The following is a 25,597-nucleotide window of genomic DNA, read 5'->3' as shown; positions in this document are numbered from 1 at the left end:
GAATACCTACTGATTTCACCAGTGTATTAAGAGTTCTAATTTAAAATATAGGCTCCAAAAAATGTAAAGCGGGACATTTATCTCCGAAAACCTTTAACACGCCGGCAGACTCGCGAGCAAAAGATTGTAAAAATAAATAGTTATAACTTGTAGTAAGTACCTTTGTCTTAAAATCAATGGTTTGAACATAAACTATTAAATAGGTTAAAGATTTGCGATTAAATTATAATTTGAATAAACTAATTAAAAACATAGATTTTATACCCGTCATTGAAGTCGAAAAACAAAAATACCCAATTAAAAAATAAATAATAATTACTTTGTTATACACTTTATTTAAATTGTATGTATTTGACATCCAAACAACCAAAAAAATGAAGCAATTATACCTAATCTATCTTATTCGAATTGCTTGGAGTTTGCACCTTGTGCATTCGTGCGTTAAATATTTCCACTACTTAAAAAACCCATTTTTTTATAAATGGAATTTATTTTGTAATTGATTTTAATGTTATCTAAGCTGAGATAACAACGGTCAAGATTCACAGTGCAAAATGTAGGTCAAATAGGTATTATATGCCCTGAGATGTAATATACACTTCGTCGTGATAACTGGAGATAGCAGATCTTTTGTTGTGATATTTTTTCTTACCTCACGGCGTTGGGTCACGAATCGCGAGGTATAATAAATATTTTATAAAAAAATTTAATAACTAAACTTGTCCGAGATCTGCTTCTAAAAGAGAATGTGATACGTTGGATTTCGCATCCAATACCTTTCTTTACTAATTAGGTATGTATAATTCAAGTACCGAAAGAAGTGCAATGTGGCCTTAACTATGAAATCAGCTCAATATATTTTTGCAAGATTAACTTATAAATATTTTGTATCTGCCCGGATAGCGACCAAGGTGTGAAAACGCGCCACAGTGTTCCTTCTAAGTGTGTCGCGTTCTGGGGCTGTGTATACATGGTTCCAATATGTCGGCATAATTATGTAGACTGCCGAGGGGTAATCACTCGTCACTCCACCATCAGGTGCAGTGGAGTCACTTTGTCGTGCTGATATAAAAAAAAGATGTTTCGTGACAGTTTGATATCGTATAGCAATAGCCTCCTCTTTCTAATTCGAACAGAATTAGTAATAATTTTTTAGCGTTTGGTGCAATATAACCACGTCATGCTATTTAACAAATTAGTGATACTGTTTCGCTAAAGTGTTTTGCGGTTTTTGAGGATCCTACTTTAGTGAAAAATGATTTATTTACATAATATATTTTTTAAATATTTTGCATAATTTGTAGAGCCGAATGCGATAAATTTATTTACGCTGAAGCTTTTCTTGCGTATCTAAACGAAAATTGACCATATTTGGCAGTTGGTGTATTTCGTTATTATTTTCAAATAATTACAGTATTAAATTTCGATTAAGCATTAACAAATAAATATAGTTATGTCAATATCAAAGATGTGCAAACGTAAATAGTTTCGCCTCAGATTGCGAGCGGTTATTCATCTTTTAATTAGCAAAAAACAGACATTAAATTTAGGCTTTTAAATATTTCTATTGCAAGTCATTTTTAGTTTTGGAACATATCGTGACATCAAATTGTGTAATAAATTTAAATAGAAGTCATTATTATAACATGTAACCTTGGATCGTGCTGCGATTAGGCAAACTGTATTCTCTATTTTAATGGAAACAATTAAAAATAATATGCGTGCCCAAGTTTAGAATTCAATAGTCAAGGCAAGTGAGATTTAGAAATATTAATGAGCACCAATGATGTGTCAAGCGGCGATAGCCTAGTTGGGTGTGGAACGGACTGCCAAGACGAATGTCCGCAGGTTCAAATCCCAAGGGCACACACCTCTGACTTTTCTAAAAAATAATGTGTGTATTCTTTGTGAATTTATCATTCGCTTTAACGGTGAAGGAAAACATCGTGAGGAAACCTGCACATCTGAGAAGTTCTCTTTAGGAATTTCGAAGGTGTGTGAAGTCTACCAATCCGCACTAGGCCCGCTAATCCCTCTCAGTAGTAGAGGAGGCCCGTGCTCAGCAGTGGGCAAGTATATAATGCAGGGCTGATATTATTATTATTATATTAATGATGTTGTTAAGGATAAAATCGTAAAGATTATGTTGCGTTAGTGAGATATTAAAAATTCACAGCTCAAGAACATTATTTTTTTAACGCTTTGATTATACCTACTTATAACTCTAAAAAGTATCAAGAATTTCTGCCATTAGGACTTGATCACAGCTCTATAAAGGACTTACAGCAAAACCTTTACCATATAATATTCTATACACTTGTTAGATTTTTGCAAAATCTTATTCTTATATTGTAACATAATTTTAATCGCAATAAAGCAGGAATTTGACTAAAAAGTTATGTAGAGCGCGGTCTCAGTGCGTGTGAACTATTGTTTTCCTAATACTTATCAGGTATAGGCATAATCACTTATAAATAAGGAACTACTTTTATACTTGTATCTAATATCGTAAAACTTAGAGTGCAATTATACTAGTTCAAGAATTTTATTACGGGGTTTTATTGTATTATTTTTCCTGTAGAGAATATTATCATGGGTGGTATATGTAAATTCGATTTTTTGATGTTTAATATTTTGATACCGTAATCAAAGATTTAGCAAACGCCCGGACTTAAGTTTTAGTTTTGTGGCAAATTCAAGCTATAACGGCGATAAAGAAGTTGGGCGTGGAACGGTTTCCAAGATAAATGTCCACCGGTTCAAACTCAAGGACACGCACCTCTGACTTTTCTAAAGATATGAGTGTATTCATCGTCAATTATCGCTTGCTTTAACGGTGAAGGAAAAAACTGTGAGAAATCCTGCACATCTGAGAAGTTCTGTAATAAAAAAATTGAGGCTATGTGAAATCTGCCAATCCGTACTAGGCCAGCATGATGGACTAAGTTCTAATAACTCTCAATAGCAGAGGAAGCCCGTACCCAGAAGTGAGACAGTATTATAATACAGGGTTAATATTATTATTATAAGGCAAGATCAACTGAGTAAAATGCTCTAACTTGAAGTCATTGTATATTTTTATATCCTAGTAAATTAACAGTTTTAAATAATGAAGCATTTTGTGTAGCATTATATGTTTTAAAATTGGAAGTCATGCTTTGTAACCGCAAAACAATTTCGGGTTCAATAACCTGATGACCGGTACTATCTCTTTTGTTGTTAACCTTGTTAGTAAACGTTTGTAAGTAAATAGGTACAATATATTATACGCCATAATGATTTGGTGTTAAATATGATTTTTGCTTGTTGTAAATTTAACAATTTGGCGTAGGGTTGCCAATTTTCGAAATACGTGCCGGTTAAATATACTAGTTATTTTTGACAAACCTAATCTTCAAAATCTTGTTTTGTTACTTATGTTATTAAAGCGAGAACTTAAGTGTATGGATGTTTAAGCATTTCAATTATTGTCAGAAGTAAATTTTGGAACCTTTGAACGGCGTTGAATGATATCAAGCACACAGGTAGACGAGGGTCTAAGTTAATATATTAATATCGATGTATGTTTTGTGAGTTGTTCCTTTTAATAAATAAATAAAATAAAAATATAATATAGGCTTCTTTTAGACCTAAAAAGCACGGTCCGCAAAGCAGCTGTACAAATTAAAACGTTGTTAATTATTTTTTAAACACTTCTACTTATTACTTATCTAATTATTCTTTTTCTTTGTCTAAAATAAAGTAAATCGCACGAATTTTGTCTTAGTAAATAATAAACGACACAAAAGTATAAAGACGATTTGAAATACCTAATTTAATCAACGAAGTATTTTTGTTGGTGATTGTACACAGGGCGCCTTTTACCCACTAACTTATATGTGTTCAGTTATTGATTATTCAAAATACTGTATTATTTATTGAATCATATCTATAGGATATGAAGATATGCTATATCAATTTAATTAAATCGTGGAAAGTAAGGCCATCGTCGAAATTAAAAGTTTACGAAATAAAATACTAACCAGTAGCCTTACGACATCTGTACAGGCGATGACGAGGAAGGATCAATAAAGTAAGCATGTGAGTTTGTCTTATACGTAGTGGTCACAATGCTGTAATCAACTGTGTGTTTCCCTCAGCAAAATGGCGCGCTAACCGTGTTTTAGAAGCAATGTACTCTAAATTAATAGAAATATTACAAAAAATAATTAAATATCATATTTCTACAATGTTATCTTAACTTTGGTAGTTAATTTTTTTTTATAATGTGGATATTGTTTCGTTAAAATTCCACTAAAAGTTTAGATTCCATGCATCTTCTCCTAAAGTACACATCATTTTATTGTTCAACTAACTCAATTAAATAGACAAATTAGTAATTTGAAATTTCCAGAAAGACCAAATTTCTTTTGTTTTAAATATTCGTAAATCTTCCCGTGTTGCCGCCGTAACTCGTGCGCTGAAAACGTATGGAACAAATGCTGACGGCTGTTTGTTCGAAGGAGGATCTTAAGTATTGTGATTAAATGTTGTATTTTTAACAACATTTATTATTAAGTTTATATAACCATAAGGGCCCATATATTACAATTACTTTAAATAACTTGAAAATCAAAATTTAATGTCTCTTATCTTGATAAATTTCCTTTATACTTCAAATAAACTCAAACTTTAGATGATACTTAAAAACCCAAAAAAAGTTGCTATATAATCAGCACAACCTTTTAAAAACAATGTAGATGTTTCGTACATTACTCTTATACCCTTTTCAAGGTGTAAAATTACGAAAACAATATAAAAATGTTCAGATCCAAGTGTATTTGAATGTGAACAAGTACATATTAGTACCAAAAGGTATGTTTACTGCAAATAGTCAATTATTACAAAATAAATTTATAGCATATTAACTTTAAAGTTAATGACGATAAAGTCCGTTCTGACCTGCCTTTGCAATGTCAAAACAAGTAAATATTCGTTTATATCAATTAAACTTCCATACAAGGACCGTAATTAACGCTAATACTCTAATACTAGGTAATTAACGCAGGATTATTTTTATTTATATGTGCTAAGCGCCGAAGCGGCCAATTGAAGCTTTCTTCAAATAGTTTTAAAATGAAAATTGTTTATAAAAATCCACACAATCATCGTGTTGTCCAACTTTGGTATGTAACTCGAGGATTCTTAGTTTATCAATTAAATCAACTCGAATAAATGAGGCGATTTATAACTTTATAATTTTTAAATGAACTATCCCAATCTCAATCTTCAATCCGATTTCGAGAATAACCAAATTAAAGTAAGTCATTTGTAAGCATGGCAAAAACACTTTGTACTAATTGGTTCATGTTTGAGATAGATTGAAAAACTGATTGTAGAATATACGTCAATGATTGGGATCGTTTATTGTAAATGGCGGTTAGATCGAGCAATTTTCTTGCCTCGCTCGTGCGATTCTTGAAAACACATAAAATCGTTGCCCCTGAACATGCGCAATTGTTAAGCAATTCTCACCCACGCTATCAGAAAATACTCACCTAACCTTAATAATAAATGTACAAGTCTTTTGACAGATATAAAAAAAATCCCACCCCCCGTTCGAGGGGCGAACTATGTACGTATTAAATAACGGAACATTGCCCCCCTCCAACATCTCAACGGTTAGAACAGAATAACTGTAAAAATATATTTTACTGTGAAAATAACTGAAGCTTTCTTAAATCATTAATAGAAAAACACGTTCGAAAAAAAAAAAAAAAAGTCTTAATGGGCGAGAAAGTTGCTCGTGCGATTTTTGACGATATAGACGCATGCGAGTTTTTAGTTGCATACGTCTTAACAATATGATGCAATAATCTCCTTAAGATTATTGCTAACAATTGTTCCTTCCAAAGAAGAGTTTAGATTGTAAAAATGTATTTACAATCTAAATCTCAGTATGTTATTGTGTTTGAAAATGTTGCTATGTCAATAAAAGTACAGGAAATATATATTAGGAACGAGAATTTATCCAGCTTCATTTACCTAAACTTGTTTTGAATTTCGAACAACGTCAATCAAAATCAATAAATAATATCCGTACAACACATCGACGTGCATTCTGCCGTATACATCGATAGTACAAAATTTATTAATATAGAATAAGAAGAAAGAAAATAGTTTTGTTATTGGCACAAACTCCAGTTATAATACATAAAGTATTTTTTTTAAAAACAATTAGATTAATATGCCAACAATTTGCTACTCATTCAGCTTAATGCTACTACAATACAGCAATATGCTTCAAAATCATCCATAAGAACAGAAATATTGACATACATATTTTGTATTGTATCCAATCAAAACTGTGAACTGGTTCTATCGCTTAAAATAGATCTACTTTATGAAATATCAGAGAATTAGCAAATATTTTTTTATTGAATTTTTAATAGGACTAGTTGTTCCGGGATGTAGATTATTACTTATTAAATCAAACATTTCTTAAAGCAATATTTAAATTTATATTTGGTCACGTGCGGGCGCGTTTTATAATCTTGATTTAGATCTTGCACTGGTATGCATGTAGAAAAAATTAAATATTATTGAGGAAAAATAAAACATGTCTTTATAGATTATCATTAAGTAGGTATTTAAAATAACATGTTGTGTGACTTTATATCTATATAATATTACATTATTTTAAACCTTCGCTTAGACATAGAATTATCAATTCATTGTAATTCAAAAGAGGATGCAATTAAATCAAAGCGAATGAGATAAATCACTGCAACAAACAGAATTATATTGTATATTGTCAGTCGTATTTTTTTCTATGTTAACATTGAAATATTGAAGGTTTGAACAATAAACCATTGTATTTAACAATGGGATTTCTTAATATATCTATGTTTTCCTATGTTAATAATATTATAAATGCAAATGTATGTTACAATATTTGATGTTTGTAAGAAGTTAACGCAGTAAGTTAAACCGCTGAACGGATTTGGACGAAATTTAGCACATGGATAGACCATGTCCTGGATAAGCATATAGGTTACTTTCATTCCGATAATTTGCTCCGGTGAGACGGATTTTAAGTTTTTTTAAGTTGTTTGCGCTGCCTTCGGTTTTTATATATGTAGTTTCTATTCATGGGAATGAACTATCGCTTGCTACTTGCTAGTCATTACTTCACCACAAGACTAATATTTTGTAACGATTCAAATTACATCAATCTACAATCTATATTGACGACAATAATTACCTACTTAGTTTACGGTTTTTTTACCTTTATAGGATCTATAATCATAAATTAGATTCAATTTAAAGGTACTTCTAAGAGTTGACTAGGTCTGCGCTCCTTATTTTTTAACAGCAAATAATATCTTTCCTTCTCATAGGCATTAGAAACAAAGATTATAATATAAGTTCAATTATTTTACCTGGCACTAAGTAATAAAATTAGCTACTCCATATAAGGGAAAGAAAAGAGTACAGTATTTGACAGTTCTAAACTCTAGGTGATGATATGAATGTAGTTTACTAGTTTATCCTTGCAGCTTCCCCTGCATGAAAAAGTTTTTCTATAGTAAAAAGTGGGTAATGTCCTTTCTAGGGTCTTACACTATATTTATACCAAATTTCATCGAAATTCGATCGATGGTTTTAAAGTTTATCACGTTTAGACAGATACGGCGAAGTGACTATGTTTTGTAATATAAGTAAAGGATAGGTTTTCGTAATGTTTGTTTTCGCTATCAAAAATTAAATTGCATAAAAATTAACTAAGACAATTTTTTTTCCTATAGTTGCCAACCAATAATTTAAAAAATATATATCTACGAGATAATTACTACATAACGCCAATCATGTTACCTATTATTAAGATGTTCATCAAATTTTACCACTAAGACGTCAGTAGTTGTCTTATGACGCAGATGGGTTTCATGGCACAATTACACAGCTCTTTTTTTGGTATAATCAACTGGTTAGACATTTGTTATTTTTTTAATCCTTTGGAAAAAAAAACATTACATGTTTTTCATAATATTAGTAATGAAAACAACGTGAGTTCTCAACGCGCAGATTTTGTATATAGGAATATAGTTTCCCATATTCCTATCTACAGACTTCATCGCATTTCATGTAGCAGCAACTCATGTGATAGGACTCTTTTGTTTAATTTTTATCCGTGGCGCTTTACAACTGGATTATCGAGTAAAGGTCCCTATACTTGAGGTTAAAATGCCCTCTTAGTTCATTGTTCCCTATAATTCGCCGAGCCTCACCGCTCGGTGTTATAAAATGCGTGCCACTGCTGATCCTGGCTTACAGGAGTTGTAATTGTGGGTATTAGGGCGGGAAAATCTCTGTATCATATTTATCGCGCGTTTTAGTTGTGTTTAAGCACGTCACGTTGTCTACATAGGCTTTAAATTATATTCAATGGATGGATAAAACAAAAATTACATACCTAATTAACAACAATCATTGCCATCGTCTTTACAAAACAAAACAAACATTGGGCAACAATGAAGGCCATAGGAAACAACTAGCTAAGGATTTTTGTTCCATTACATAACGAACTTGCGGCACCCATAAATTTGGACATCAGACAGGTGACGTAGCGTGCATATATTGTATTGTTCCAAGAACGCTTGCGAGTCACGTATTAAAGCCAACAAGTCGACTGAACTCGGCTTGAAGGTACGTGCCAACGGTTGATACAATAGACATCTGAATAAATTCAATAGACATGCTTGTAAATAAGTTTTGCTTTTAGGGAATAATTATAAAACTATTTGGAAGAGAATCTAAGGTGTGACCATCGATATGGTGTGCCAAATTATAGGAAACAAAATTTATAGCTGTTAATTATACAGCTACATAATATCATTAATATATAATATATAAAAATTATAACATCAGCCCTATATTACATACTGTCCCACTGATGGGCACGGGCCTCCTCTACTACTGAGAGGGATTAGGCCTTAGTCCAGCATGCTGGTCCAGTGCGGATTGGTAGACTATACACACGTATAATTAATGCCTAACAAATAAAATTTAAAATGTGATTTAAAAAAAATAACTAGGTATATTAATGTGAACCAAAAATTTGCAGTCTACGAGTATTATAGATTTTCAAGGATTATTAAATTAAAAAAAACTGCGCTGATACATTTTAATAATATTAAGGAAAAATATTCAATAAAGTCGAGAACTTAAATATTACTTTTCCAAATTCTGCATACGTCTGATATTATCTACTGCTTCTAGAATGGGCTTTTGGGTGAACCCTTTAGGCGTTCGCAACCCTTGAAATTTAAGCGACCATGCGGATTGCAACCCACTAACGGGTTACGAACCTCGGCTCAGGACGGTCACTGGGACTGGATGAGACAACTATTATAATGCGCGTATTCGTAGCGTACTAACAATCAAACCAACACAATACTATTATTTATTTAGAGTAAGCGCGGCTGAACTAGTACGATCTGAATTAGAGTCAAGTGTTACATTATCATTAAATATTTCAATAGCACGAAACAATGCATTCCAACACAATCAAAATAACATAAATTAATGCTGCCGTAAATGTAACAATGGGCTTTCGTAGTCATAGCAATGTTTCTGCGAACACCAAATTCTTCGGAGAATGATTTCTCACACATAAATGTTGATAAACATGTTGCCACACATTCCATAACTAGAGGATGTATTTGATAGTCTATAGCGTGACAGATGAGACAGCTTTGAAGGAAAAGTCCGTAGGTTCGTTTACACTGAATACAAAACCTTGTTTTTAAATGCAAATATTTATATTGACACTATACTTTTTTGCAATAGCTAACTGCTAATACTTCCGGAGGGTTGAGCTCTACTTATCCTAAGCGACAGGGCTACTACCCTATTTTAGGATGTACTGTATCAATCTGTATTGAGTGTTTTATTGGTTACCTAACATAGACTTTTTTGTAAACGTGTTTGTGTAATAAAATGTATTATTATTATACTAGATTTAGGTTAGAAATCATAAGAATAGGGGACCGGACTCATTTTTGTTTTTTATTATTATCAAATATTTACGTTATATAAATTATAACACAGAAAGAATTATTTAAATCCGGTAAAAAATCATCAAGTTATAAGTCTTTTAATTTCGGTAGAAGGGGTAAGTAACAAGAAACAGAAAAGAGGCGCAATACCCACGTGTGACGTCATCGGGCATTACGACGCGTGCGAAAGAAAGAGATGAAGCGATATTCCCACTTCGCGCCCACTTCGGCACATAGTAATATTTGAAATATGATTTACTAGCTCATTTTTTAACCAATTTTAATGCAGTTTTCGCAGAAGGGTTTCTTTTTCGTATTATCAACCATTTCATATAGAATAATGTACAAAATCGAACACAGGCCGGTCCCCTATTCACTAAACTTAATACTAGTTTCCTGATATACACAACTTATGATGTTTTCATTTGCAGTCAGGCCTGTGTAGTGTGTATTTATGTGTGTGTTAATATTGAAAGTATTTCATTTGGATACCTAAATTATTTATTTTCCAATCGTTATAAATTAGAGACCAAAATGAAATGTTACATTATGTAGTTTATTAAGTTTTTTGATATACATATATTAATAATATTATTTCCTCTTTTCAGAAAATGCCGGATCAAGAAATAATGCAATGTGTGGACTTGGTCACAATCAAAGACTGGCTCTCCAAACAACCCCATCTTCCCCATGATGTTGGTAAGTACGTCGTATATTTGAAATTATTTATAGGTATTCAACAACAATTAATAATAATTTAGCTAAATATAAAGAAAATAACTTTTATTTATTTTAACTAGCTTTTGCGGGTTTACCTGGGTGATATGTTTTCCCTAAAATAAAAATCTGTCTATCTCTTTCCCAGGATCTTAAACTATATCCATATTACATCGAAATCCGTTGGGTAGTTTTTGAGTTTATTGCGACCAGACAGACGCGGCGGGAGACTTTGCTTTATAATATGTATGGATGAGAATATTTATAAAGCGACATATATCCGTAGGCCATACGTGACTGATCTCAGGTAATCTTGTAGAAGAATCATCCATAAACATTTTTATAATTCTACATAAGGATTAATAGTCACAATTATATTCTTAGTAGCTTTATATAGACACCATTTTATTACAATGGGTATTAACAATCAGATACCAGTATACCTATAGAATTAATTACTAACACATCCAATGTATGGATAAATAACTCTATTTAACGGATACACAAAGGTAAAAAAGTACTAAAAGTTGTTTACACGCGACTGCGAGTCTATATTTTAAAAATCGTACTTATTTCATTAATATTCTATCAGCTAACTATACATATTATAAAACAAAGTACCCAAAAGCTATCAGTCTGTATGTGATCGATTTTCTCAAAATCCAACTGAGGGATTTCTATGAAATTTGGTAATGAGATAGTTTAAGGCCCTGGTAAGGTTATAGGCTTTCCATTCCAGGAAAATATATAGCAGCATTTTTATCCCGGAAAATTCCTTTACGCGAGCAAAGTTGCAAGTAAAAGCTGGAATATTAACAAGGGTACGGCAATATGACCCCACTGCGCCTGATGGTAAGTGGAGTGGGGTCCGATAGAATGTCGACTGACGAGAGATGATTACCCCTCGCCAGTCGACACAATTATGCCGGCCTGTTGGAACCGAATATACACAGACTGATCCCAGAACGCGACACGCTTACGTGTGCTATTATGGCGGGTTTTAACACCTTGTCCAGTAGTCGCTATCCGAGCGGATATAAAATATATCCTACCACCAGCAAATATAATTACATAATATATATTTTCTGGTTTGTTTCTTGTTTCGTTTGAATTTTACTTATTACTTTTATATTTTGTTTCCGGCTTGTAAAATTATATGGCGATGTTAAACTACTTAACATACGGAGTGTTAAAGCAGCATATAAGTGCCAAAAGCTTGTCATTAGGAAATTATAAAAAAAAATATGGACATTTTGTACCTACCAGATTATAGATACATAAATGCATAAGCTAAGACATTAAACAGTATAGTAAGTTATAGACCGGACATCTGGATTTTTGTGCTCCAAAAGTTATTCGATCAATAGCAATCGTAACTTATTTATAATGTCCGTATGACAAGATGTCACAGCGCCCTTAGATATTAATACAAAAATAACATATTCACAGAACACATTATAATATGTGTATTAAAAACGTGCAAATCATGATATGGAAAACTATGAAGTGTTGGTTACATTGGTCTCTTTTTTTCAATTTTTGTAAAGCGGTCTTCCCAATGTCGACTCTATATAATCTTAAAATTCTTTGTGCTTAATCAAAACTTTCCTTTGGCATGGTCGTAAACGTTTAAAAATAATTATGTTGACATTTGAATGCATGCTACATAATTATAGGTATATTCAGGTTAATAACTAAAATTAATAGCTTAAAATCTGAGTTCACGATTTATTGAGATATACTTGCCCAATATACATGTCTACACTATTAGCTGTATGTTAAGGAATGGGATCTTGTGAAACAAATTCTGAACAGGTTTAAATTAAAACCTTACCAATCAAATATAAGTACGCAAACACTCCTACTACTCGATATTATTTATATATTGTTTTCTATCTGATTTTATGATATAATTAAAATCATTGTTAAAATTTTTATCGTAGGTAGAAGTTGTTTTTTCAATTTAATTAATGTAAACACACACTCACGGCTTTTATACACGAAGGGGTAGACAGAAACGCAATCAGTGCATCCACTTTTTTCCCGTCCTATGATCTGAAAGGGGGTAAGCCCATCGCCATATCGGGCACAAATACCAGACTCCAAGCTGTTTTTGGGAGAAAAAAGCTAATGTCACATTCCCCGAGCCGGCATTCAAACCCGAAACTTCAGAGCAGAAGTCGTACGCACGCACGCAATATAGTTTCATCACCGAATTCTTTTTATGAAACATATTATCAAGATCCGGGATTTCCTGATACAAGAGTAGACTTTGTTTATATTTATGTTGATTTTCACTGTTCCTCATGGCAAAAGTGTGATGTTTACAAACAGCTTATGACGTCATTACCAGATCTATGAGAAATATAAATATTTTGTGGTGATAACGATTTATAGGGATGAATATTTTCATCCTTATAAATAAATTCAAAGGTTCTTTTACTTTTTCTAATGTTTTTTTTTTTATTTATGTACAACCAGTAGTTGTTACATTATAACTAGCTCCAATATATATAACAGTAATAATATAATTAAATGCATCACATTTCAACGGTATATATTCAACGTACTATTGAAAAAATTAAATATAATAGTCTAAGTAAAGCCAAGGGTCAACACTAATAGTAGACTTAAATCTAAATGGCCGTCATCACGTGCACGAATACTCGTGTTTGTGCAGCTATATGTGGGCTAAAGGCATTGGCATATAATAACTTGACGCGACTACTACATGGTACTCACACAATCGCGCCATTATTGTCGAAGAGGTAGGCAGAGGCGCATTTATTGCCCCTATTGGCTTGCTAGAACTATCTTTAGTTGGTATTGAAATACTTTCCTATATATGTATAGATTAAATGTATGTTTGATAATTCTAACTATGTACTTCCAGCTTCCATCTGTTACACCTACAAAATTTCTACAAATCAGTTTCTGAGGTATTTCTAGAAAATATTTTCATTACAAACCGAACCTAGATAAAATATTTATAATCCGCAAATATGTTGTATTCACAAAAAAGCTTATAATAATAAATATTAGACGGACCGGAAAGATGGGCGAATGAGTTTTCTAAAACAAAATATTTAAGTAGAGTTTTAAGGTTTTGTAAGTAATTACTTACTATTGTTATAAAAGTGAAAGTTTGTGAAAATGTTAGAAGTAAACGAAGAAATGTCTGAATGGTAATTTGGCACACACATAGACCTGGCTTAACAAATGAATGGATTTGTATAAAATAGGGCACATACACAGACCATGTCCTGGATTAACACATAGCTAACTTTTTATACCCGGAAAAAAGTCCCGGTGGGAAATAAGTAAAGATTTTGATTTAGTTTTTTTTAAATAGGTAGCACTGGCGTCATGTAAATAAACATCTTTATATTACTTACAGTGTAGATTGTTACAGTATCCTAAATTACTGTACACTGGTAATTTTGTAAGTACTTTTCACGGGGGAAGCCATGAGCAACGTTTAGTTCCAAATAAAAAAGTTATTTGTTCCTGCCCCTATTTATTATTCAGTAGTACAACTCGAATACGTTGCAGGTCCGCGTGCAATATTTTCGCAACAATTAAAAGTAAAAGTCACTTTGATTTCGACAGTGTCGTTGAACTCTCGCAGAAATGGTTCGGAAGGATTCATTCATTAATCATTCATAGTCCATTTTGTAATCTAAACTAAAATTTCATTAATGTGTGTATCGTTAACATGGATGGTATGAGTTATTGACGCAAATAAATCGCAAATTGGCAATATATTGCTTGCAAAACTAATTTTATGTTTTTGCTTACCTTTTCAAGGCATTTATCAATGTTTGAAAAGGAAAATAGATCTTTTCTTACAAGGAAATGTATCAACTGTGATTACTTAACATTGTATATCAATAAATACCAACAGTTACATTCATAACTTTGATTCCCTTGGATGCGGTAATCAAACCTGCGCTCGTTCGTTTTTTTATCGTCTCGCTGAGTTATACAGTCTGTTAATGAGGAATCTGTTATCCTTTCATATTATAAAATAAGGTCCTTCAAACGTGTCCCTCTGTCTGTGAACGCGATAAACTCAAAAAATACCGAACGGATTTCGATGAAATTTAATACTTACTTACTTCCCATAAACTACTTTTTATCCCCAAAATATAGAACGAAAATTCGTTCGCGCGGACGAAGACGTAAGTAAAACACACGCGTATATTTAAAATGGAATTTGTTAAGCGATAACAAGCGTCATTTCTATGCAATGCGTGATTAAAATCTAAATAATAATCCCATAGCAATCTTACTCACGGTATGAACAGACGGATTCGCGTAGTTAAAATTATTGAATATTTAAAGCAATGGGAAATCCGTCGCGGGAAGCTGCTATCTTGTTAATCTTTAGCTACTAAGAGGAACTGGGTTTCGTAAAGAATAAACATTATAATATCAGCCCTGTATTATATACTTGCCCACTGCTGAGCACGGGCCTCCTCTACTACTGAGAGGGATTAGGCCTTAGTCCACCACGCTGGCCTAGTGCGGATTGATAGACTTCACACACCTTCGAAATTCCTATAGAGAACTTCTCAGATGTGCAGGTATCCTCACGATGTTTTCCTTCACCGTTAAAGCGAACGATAAATTCACAAAGAATACACACAAGATTTTAGAAAATTCAGAGGTGTGTGTACTTGGGATTTGAACCTCCGGACATTCGTCTTGGCAGTCCCTTCCACACCCAACTAGGCTATCGCCGCTAAGAACAAACATTATTGATGCATAAATATTTAAACTTGTGAAAATATTTACTAATTTGTTTATTAATCGAAGTTACTGATTAGCATTTCGGAATTGTGGATGTTTATGGATTTTGAAGACGTCACGTAAAGTCAAAGTAAAGAGTCACTTATCGTTGGCCGGCTTTTGCTACTGCCGGGTACGGTTCTCCTGTACTATTCAGAGCGTTCAAACATTACTCCACCATTCTAATCTAATGCAGATCAGACTTCAAATCCCTTCGAAATTCTTATGGAGAATGCTTAGTTACCTTATGGTGATAAAACCCGCCATAGCGGCCCACGTAAGCGTGTCGTGTTCTGGCATCAGCCTGTGTATTCGGTTCGAACAGGCCGGCAGAATTGTGTTAACTACCGATTGATATCTCTCTCGTCAGTTGACATTCTATTACACCCCTTTCCACTTAACATCAAGTGCAGTTGGTTTAATTCGCCGATCTCGTATAAAAGAAAGTGTTTTTCCATCGTTAAAGCATCCGATAGTTACAACTTACAAAATACAAGAAGTGTATTACCATCCAATATTAGTTTAAAAATGCAATGTATACTGCACGCTCTGTTAGTGAAGTATAACAAAGTAATAGCATGACATTGGATCGCTTGTCTGCATGCCGTAATCTGCGACCTCTTCCGCGTGAGGCATGGAATGATGAAAGTGGAGAATGACTTTAGAAGACGTGGTGTATAATGTGGTCTACAGACCAATAGCGTGAAGTGGATAACGTGTTGTGTTTCATATAACCATTCATTGCCCATCACAAGTATGTCTTTGCTCTTTCCATCTCCTATTCTTTTTAGGTTTAAAACTTACTATCAGGTGCAGGGTTCATGTATAAAAATTAAGGGCTGAACTCTTACCCATTATCAACAGCCCCTCTTATTTGTTTCTACATCAACTGTTATAAATCATAAAGATGTTATACTATCTCAGGTACTAGGGCTCAAGTAATTCATAATGCTTTAATTTGTCAAATTTCTTTAGATCACTCAAAATATTCGTCAAAATTTAGTCGTTTGCAAAAACAGTTGTTATAAACTTTGTAGCAAATATAATGCATATAATTCATTTGTATAATAATTGTTTTAGTCTAAAAATATGATTACTTTTTGGAGTGGTAACTTCTATTGATCGTCCATTGAGAAATGATTTTGAAACAAAGAAAACCACAAGGAAAATACACGTAAACATCTCAACCGTAAATAATGCGCAAAGAAGTTTTTTTTGACACGTTTCTTGACAATCCGTGTGCGTTTGTGTATTAGCGTGCCCTAAATGTTAATGTAAACGCTTTAACAGGTAAACCAATATTTATTACCATCTTTTATGTATGTGGACAGTTTCTTAAGTGAAAGACTTGTATGCCTTGAAAAATTTGAAAGTCATTCTTAGACAATAATAGTCATTTTAAGTAGGAAGGCATATAAGAATAAGGCAAAAGTAACTGTATTTCCTATGTTTACGCATATTTTTGACATTGAAATAAAAATACTTTACGGATTTTTGCGCGATTAAATTGTTTAAATTTGGATTTCGACGTTTCGAAGACTTTTTTTATCCAAGAGTTTGTGTAGTCGGGATTTTAGTAAAAAATATATTTATTTATTAGAAGTATGTGTTTATTAATCATCAGCTTCAATACGTACTCGCGCCAAAAAAATATTGTTTTAAATAACTTGTTCTTCATCGAAATTCGACATCATCACCCATCTATATTTATTAGATGATCTGTTTTAATGTCTTCAGGGTAAATAATGCGGCAATCTATCAATATTTACATTTTTTACCTCAACATTAATATTACGCATTTGCCATGGGTCATTTGAGCAATAGTGTGCAGATGGCAATGTTAGGCAATAAAAGGAAATATTTCAAAATCTAGATTTCCTTAGACTCGATACTTCAGGTGTCGAGGTTTGTTAGGTAACCTTATGATGACAACTTATGCTAGACTTATGCACAGTCTGGTTTAAAATCTTCGGCACTTAATAATAAGGGTTCTTAAAGCCACGGTTAAATATGATTGTATATTCATTATTTTCTCTGTCCAAGATACTCCCTCAAGCAAAAGGCGCGCTAACAATTTAAAAAAAATATGGAAAAAAAAAACACCAAATTTCTACAATATTATTATTATTATTTTTTTGGTTTGTGTCATTTAATTCACAATAAAAATTGTTGATTCCGTGCATCTTCTCTTAAAGTACACATCATTTTAATTTGCAATCAGCATTATTAAAAATACAATTCGACAAGGAATATTTTTGTAGTTTAAAATTTTCAATAATATCTTATATTGTTATTTTTAAAGAAATTATTTGTTAATTTACTACTACTTCATACAAATTCATTTTTTTTTCACTATTCTTAATTCAAATTTATTTTTTCTTTTGGATTTTATAAAAGCGTGTTTTATTCATATTTTTGCATTGTCATCGATCTTTGATAAGTATGCACATATTGAAGTACTTACGTTAAAATTGTCTTCAAATTTTCCGTTACATCAAACATACGATCGAAGCTAAAAAAAGCGTGTTAAAAATAACAAACATAGAACAACGAGGCTGAATATAAACGTAAACATACCAATAAAGTAATTTAAAAGAAATCATTCATTTTTATGTATGTAAATAGACCCGTTTTATTAAGAAACCAACGGTCAATGTCACATTACACAAATCACGCGACCTCCAAAACCACCACACTTTATAGAGCTGGTAAACATAGATGGCATTTTTCTTACAATCTTTAATGTCTACGATAGGAATTTGGTAATTGGTACCATAGTATATTAAAAGGAGATGCGATTTAGTATAGGAGAGCCGTTGGTCCTGCGCATTATCTCCTATGTCGGATTGCCGTCTCACCGGACTATGAGAGTAAAGGAATAGAGAGTGCACCTGTGTATTGCGCCCACACTTCTGAACTATAATATCTCCTGCGTACTTCGATTTCCGTTGAGATTTGCCGCCGTGGCCGAAAGTCGTTTAGTAAGGAATCAGTCATAAAAGGCTCGGTATAGGCACTATTCAACGTAATGAGATACATCTTAAATCCAAAGCAAAATATCTGTAGACATCGGTATTTAAAGGATCTCACTACTAAATCAATGCCTTATTCGTAAAGCTTATTTTATATTCGCGCCGTGCCTTATCGGTATGCGGTCCAAATGTTTTTGCCGTAAAAATCATAAATGGAGGATGCCTTGACCTACTCGTTATACTAGATTTGAACTAGAAAAGTAGAAAATTATTATAGACGTTTTTAATGTTTGTATAAATAATAATTTCATTAAAATTATTGCTTTTTAATTAATTTAATCTTTTTAAAACTGATAGACTCATGTACTTATACATATTTGTATAATACAAGAATTGATCGGTTTACTACCTCGGTGATGATCCCATTCAAATTACAAGTGTGAGACGCGCGTTAGCATGTGGACATCCTGATCAAAATTCATACAAAACACGTGTTCTCTAAGCGCTGCATTTTGCCAACGTGCATTTGACGTTTGTATAATATGAAAAGGGTCTGAGACCTTGACCGGCTTTTGATTATAATAGACCTTGAATTAAAAGATGCGACTAAGAAATAAATGCACTGGTTCACCCCCAAAAGGTAACATTTATCAACCCTTATTACCAAAACCTAGTATAAACCAAACTCTAACTTAAAGTCACAAAATATCTGTTATACATATGTAAAATCCTTACATTTGCCAAAGCATTATAATAATAATAATATCAGCCCTGTTTTATATACTTGCCCACTGCTGAGCACGGGCCTCCTCTACTACTGAGAGGCCAAAGCATTAATTTATATTAATTTTATACTAATTAATTATATTACTAATCAACGTTTGAAATATCTGGTACTAGCTTTAATTTTAACAAAACCAACGAAAGTTCCAAAGTTTTCTATTGATCGGAATTTAAAAAAGTACACTGGAAGTTCGCGGTTTTCTATGAATTTGTGATCGTCGGTTCTTGGAAATACAGTTCACTGGCTTACTGTTATAAGTATCTCTATCACATTTAATGTGCATATTCTACTAATATTATAAATGCGAAAGTCTTAACATTTTACTTGCGGATCCGCGCGAGACAAAGTTTTTCCTAGATAAAATTTACATGTTACTAATAATGGATGCTATAAATTAAATTGTTGCTATAGGTTACTACTAATAACTATATTATTCTTGAATGCTATAGGCCATTTAATATTTAGACATTTGAATTTAAATATTTATGTAATTATTATATTATTTTTTATTACTAGATGACATTCTACTGCTACGTTTCCTGACGAGTTGCAAGTTCAGTTTGGAGCGAACGAAGCGCACCATCGATTTCTTCTTCACCATCCGCCACAACGCGCCGGAGCTGTTCTGCAAGAGAGACCCCTGGGCGCCGGAGATCAGGCGTGTTTTTGAGATTACGTATGTATTTTTTTAATTCTATTCTCTTACCCCCTTATTCACAGACGTTATATATCTAAGCTCTATCTTTGCTGTGATAACAAGTCTATTTCTCAGTGCTGACGGCATGGCAGCCTTCGCAGTGCATAGACATAGGGCCGTTGTGATTGACTCATATTGAGATACAACTTGAATCTAGTTGGCTGTCAGATAGACAACGCTGAACAAACAGCAAGCTGTCAGATAAACAAAGCTGAGAAACATATTTTTTTATCACAGCAATGCTCCGTCCTTATATAGATAAAGTCTATGAATAAGGGGCTTAGTATTTAAAGAGCAGGCTAACAGCGGAATATTTCTTGCATATCACATCTCCAACACTTATAGAAATAATTAAGTGTAAAATAAATTTAAATTAGCTTATGATAAAATAAGGCTTTTGAGTTTCTTTAATACTTTGCTTGCTTATCACAACTTGAGTGCTCAGAGAAACCAGTCAGTGTAAGATAAATCTTTATAAGCTGAGAATAAAATAAGGCTTTTGCGTTGCTGAATTGTAATACAAAAATGAAGTAGGTACTCATGCTATAAAGGTGGTGGTTGGTCGCTTGTTGCGATAGGAACGCCCGTTTACACCAAAGATTTAGAGAATTGTTTAAATATTATTTAAAAATGATTACAATAAGAAGTATTTATATTGTATCTGTACGTTAATAAGATGAGAACGTAATAACATAAAATAGTCAGTTCCAGTAGTTGTTTTTATGCAATTTATACTAATACTTATATACAGCTAAAAAAATCTTTGTGCTATTAATATTGGGTATGTAGGGGTAAATTTCGGAACAGAACCGATTTAAATTTTATTTTCACTAATAGGTAGCTAAAACGTATTTTTATTCCAGGAAAATATAAAGCGGGATTTTTATCTTGAAATAAATGATTGATTGTTCTAGTGGGAAAGAATAGATGCATTTATTATTTATGCTTAAAAATAACTTTTGTTACAGGGACATGTTACCGCTACCAAACAAAACAAAGGAGAACTATAAAGTATTTATCTATCGGCTAAAGAGTCCTGAACTAGACCTGTTTAACTTCGTGGATGCAGTGAAGACGTTCTTCATGCTGGCTGACACGAGACTCACGGAAGACCCAGATGTACCTTCAGGAGAAATACCAATATTTGACTCAGCGAATGTTACCCTCAAGTTCATATCGAAAATCAATCTATCAGCATTGAGAAAATACATGATTTACACGCAGGTACTGTTAAACATACTACTTAAATTCTCTCAAGAAAGAGATTTAATTTGTATTTATTGCTTGCTCTCTATTGCTACAAGTTCTAAAAAAAATGGTGAATACCTATTATGAGTGCTAACTAGATGACTTAATGTGTACTTTCCGAAGTGTGTTAAGATGAAAAATTTCATACTATTACCAACGCGGAGAATAGAGAAAGATTGTAGTCTAGAAATGTATAAGTACAAGGATAAATGTCTAGAGTCAACTTTGCGAAGATTTTTCTATACACTTTTATGGAACAAAAAATCTTTGGGGATTAAAATATATTGTGCAATATAAAGATGGCGGCCTTGACCGTACACTTTGGCATGAGAATATAAATGATACATTAATAATTAATAGGATGTATAAACTTTATACGTTTTGTAACAACTTTCGCAACTTCCTCGGTTAAGGCGCTCCTCCGAGCTAACGGCCTTGAACATTTGATCCATACGCACTGCGCATGAGTTGCGTACGCGAATATACAAAGACTTACAAATTTCTTTAAAATATAATTTTATTATTGAAAGTTTTAAGATACCAAAATATTACTTATTAAATTGTGTATATAATAGTGTTATACTTATTTGCAAACTAAAATGTTTAGTACAGTGAAGGTCACATATTGTGGAAATATTATGTTTAATTTAATTTCTATGTGTATTCAATATTTGGAACAGATAGATAGATAGCTTTTATAAATACGGTTAGCGTGCTGTTTTATTTTACGGGGCTATATTCAATAAATATATATCTGCTATACCTTAACAAATGAAAAAAAGTTGTTCGCACGCACACATAGACCTTCTCAAGCTTTTCACTACATTAACATGTCGTGCGAATGGCATAATGTATTTAATCAGAAAAACAAAAAAAATGTTTTTTTTTTTAATTTATCTCGCGTTAATATGCGTGGTGTATGCAAACGATCTAATTTCGATTGCAAATGCTTAAAGCTAATGGCATATCTGACTCTTTTTTATTTAAAAAAAAACCATTGGCTGATACCTACGTATGTACCTACAAAATAAAACTGCCGCGAATAGTTTGATTTCACAGAGGTTTTATTCAAATGTCAATCAAAAGTATAGTGTAAAAGTTGCATGGTGTGTTTCACACGTATTTCTAATCGCCATTATGATAGCTCATATAGATCCGCCTAAGTAAAAGTTATCTTATTTCACATAACACTTTGCGCCTTAATTCCTGAAGAGGTAGAGGGAACCGAGGCATTCACTCTTTACCTCGTGATAGAGGACGAGCCTATCGCCATATTCGACACATATTCCAGAGTCCGAGCTTTCAGAGCCCACATGACAATGTATTTTTTGTTTCTTGTACAACTTTTATGTCTTTTTCTCATCCATATACAGAAAATCTACTCGATCAACAATTTTGGACTCAAAATGCATAGGATTTACCGGGTTGTTTTCAAACTTGTGCCATACGTCGCATTTCATGAATTATTTTATTAGAGAATGTAGTATAAGTGTATTTACTATCTATGCTAAGAGTATAAATACGAAAGTATGGATGTTTGTTCATCATCCACGCCAGAATAGATGTATGGATCTGGGATGTAATTGGCATAAAAATCGATTATTATGTGGAATAACACACAGGCTACTTTTAAACCTGGGAAAATATAAACTTTATATTTTTTTAAGCTTGTGAAGCCACGAGAAAAAGGTAGTAGAGCGTATTACATAACAGTTATTTTACAATTAACCGCCGCCGCTAACTTTCAGTGGCAAGAGTAATTGTAACATTATTACATAGTACAAGTTATAAGGAAAAAAATTGATTGCTATATTGTCTAGACAGGTTGCGTTAATGTTGCATTGCGCGGCGAAAATATTTTAATGATATTATTTTGTAGATTGTAGCAATGAATATTTTATATTAAATTTATGTATTTCGTATCATCGTACGTTACATCTGGATGCCAGACAAGTTTTATACGTCCGTCTGGAAATCTTTAGGGGAGACCTATGATCAGTAGTGGACTTCAAGTGGCTGATGATGCAGTACATAGCATCTTGAATATAATTGGTATCGACTTAGGAATTACGCTAAAATAAAAATAATCCGTATGTATCAAATTACTACCTACCTACAAAGTATTAAGTAGAAAGTATCGTGTAGTGATCAGTGTAGAGTTCTTGGTATTTCTTAGTAATAATATGTATAAATTTTTGATCTTCGGTTACATAAAGTAAAATATTCTAACAATGATTGAACATTACAAAAACAATGAAGCCTTTTTGTGTGGAATGTTTTTCGATATCATAAAGTATTTATGTAGGAACGGAAAATTTGCAGATTAACATCCGTTTAGTTTAACCTTCTTAAAGCGAATTATACTGTGATAGGTATAATTATAATTTATTTTTAGCAATTTATATCTTACGGTTACTTAAACTGGATAATCACGTAGTACACACACTGCCTTACATCAGCGGGGTTTTGTGACCAAAGTGCACTTTCATAAATAAAATTATCTTTACACGGTTTTTATTTTTATATTACATTAATAAATGCAATTACATACTCGTCTTTACCTTTTAATCAAATTCTGCTAAAAAACATCCATGATATTTTCGCAAGTTTAGTGTTCTGATAATTTAATAATTTTGTAGTTTAGTGCGAATATGATGTGTGTAAGTGTATAGGTATTTCTGACTGAAAGTGTGATGCTGCCGATGTGTCGAATTCTTTGAGATTAGTAGTGATTTTAGGGTGCGTAAAATTTAAATTACTTTTCATTGATATTTAATTTGATCGAAACTTACACTTTTTTTATTTTATAATTACATTTAAAGTTCGAATAACTAATTGTAAAATTGTAATTGTGCCAAGCCTATAAGGAGGAGTAAAGTGCGTAGTTTATGATTTTGGTACGTTTTATTTAAATAAACAAAAACACAAAAGTTAGAAAACAAAACATCTAGAACAGGCATTCTAAATGTAGCACATTTAAGTTGAAAAATCCTAGACCATAATATATATCACAGAATTCCGAAATGACGTGTTCCACGCACAGTACTTTTTTTTAAATTACGTACGTACGTTTTCTGTGTCAGGCCAGCGTAAGTCATAAAATTCTTACTAATCTGAAACTTCAGACCTCCACACATTGCACGTTCGATCCCTTAGAAAAGCCACGATGTCATACACACTTGATATTCCAAAGCGATCATTGGCTAATTTACATCCAGTTATCGAACATCACTCTATTTCAAAATAGTTCAAATTCCTCAAGGACTGTTTTAGATATTTTATTACGTGTTTTTGAAATATTTACTAAAACTGTTCGTTTAGGGCCCAGTACTGCCATAAAGATTTTGCGGAGGCATTTAAGCAACCTTGTAGTTACGCAAATGCCAAAGTCTTTAGGCTCTACTAGAGAACAATTACCCGTTGCCCATGGGGTTTCGTTAGAGGCATAAAGCGATCTTCGAACTGTTTCGTCAATTTGTATACTTGCAAAATCATTGCTGTTCAAAACATTCGTGTTGATACTGGTCAATTAAGGAATATTTCGAAAGTAACTTGAAGAGCTGTACTTTCGTCTTGTCTGGTTAAAGTAATAAAAGCAATATAGAAATAATTTACAACGGATATATTTTTATTTACAAGAAGCCTTTTGCTGTTGATGTAGATTCTACAATAAGTGTTAAAAATTCAAATTTAAATACGAAAACGTAAAGAAAAGGATGTACATTTGGAAAACGTATTGAACTCTGAAGCATGTCTAATCTAGATATCAATATTTATTTTATGAATTACCTAACTATCAATGTATTGTTCTTCAATTATAGTATTTGACATAATGTGTTTGAAGATTGTTTAGATAGATAAAAATGGACCTCTAGTACGTGTCAATAAACTAAATTCATTACGAAATTATATCGGTCATTCTTCTGAGGAAGTGAAAGGAGCGTTGAAAGTAAATACTGGGTTACATACAGTTTTTGTGTAATTATGAAATTATATATTCTTCCCGATGTTACTTCATTTAAATTTTGATGTCACACCGATTTCTAAGTAAATGTAGGAAGTATGATAGATAGCCTCTAGTATTTAAATCGACAAGATCTCAATACGTTCATAATTACACTTAGTCTAAATGATAATGGATGGGAAAATAATTATTGACGTAATGTTCTTGATTTTATGATAGTGTATACGAAATAATGTTTTACGATTCGCAAGTGCCTATGCTTTGTAGATTTTGTAGTTATTACGAGTTATTAAGATGGTTTTTCATATAGAAAATAAAAGCAAGTATGAGGAATATAATCATTTATGAGAAACGATGAAGTAATTAACTTCACTGGACCCAGCGCAG

The 25,597-nt window shown here is 32.5% G+C and overlaps 1 protein-coding gene across 1 annotated transcript in view; it reads left to right on the top strand.

Moving 5' to 3' along the window:
• LOC115446704 (alpha-tocopherol transfer protein-like) overlaps positions 1 to 25,597 on the top strand; it is a 29,677-nt gene that overhangs the window by 581 nt on the left and 3,499 nt on the right. The window contains exons 2-4 of the mRNA XM_030173482.2: positions 10,646 to 10,736; positions 19,818 to 19,977; positions 20,967 to 21,222. Coding sequence (XP_030029342.2) covers positions 10,649 to 10,736; positions 19,818 to 19,977; positions 20,967 to 21,222 — 504 coding nt within the window. The 5' untranslated portion in view covers positions 10,646 to 10,648. The remainder of the gene's footprint in view (positions 1 to 10,645; positions 10,737 to 19,817; positions 19,978 to 20,966; positions 21,223 to 25,597) is intronic.

This window comes from Manduca sexta, chromosome 8 (genome assembly GCF_014839805.1).
Source record: "Manduca sexta isolate Smith_Timp_Sample1 chromosome 8, JHU_Msex_v1.0, whole genome shotgun sequence".
Lineage (NCBI taxonomy): Eukaryota > Metazoa > Arthropoda > Insecta > Lepidoptera > Sphingidae > Manduca > Manduca sexta.
Note: the sequence above shows the minus strand (reverse complement) of the source record. Positions and strands in the feature narration are given on the sequence as shown.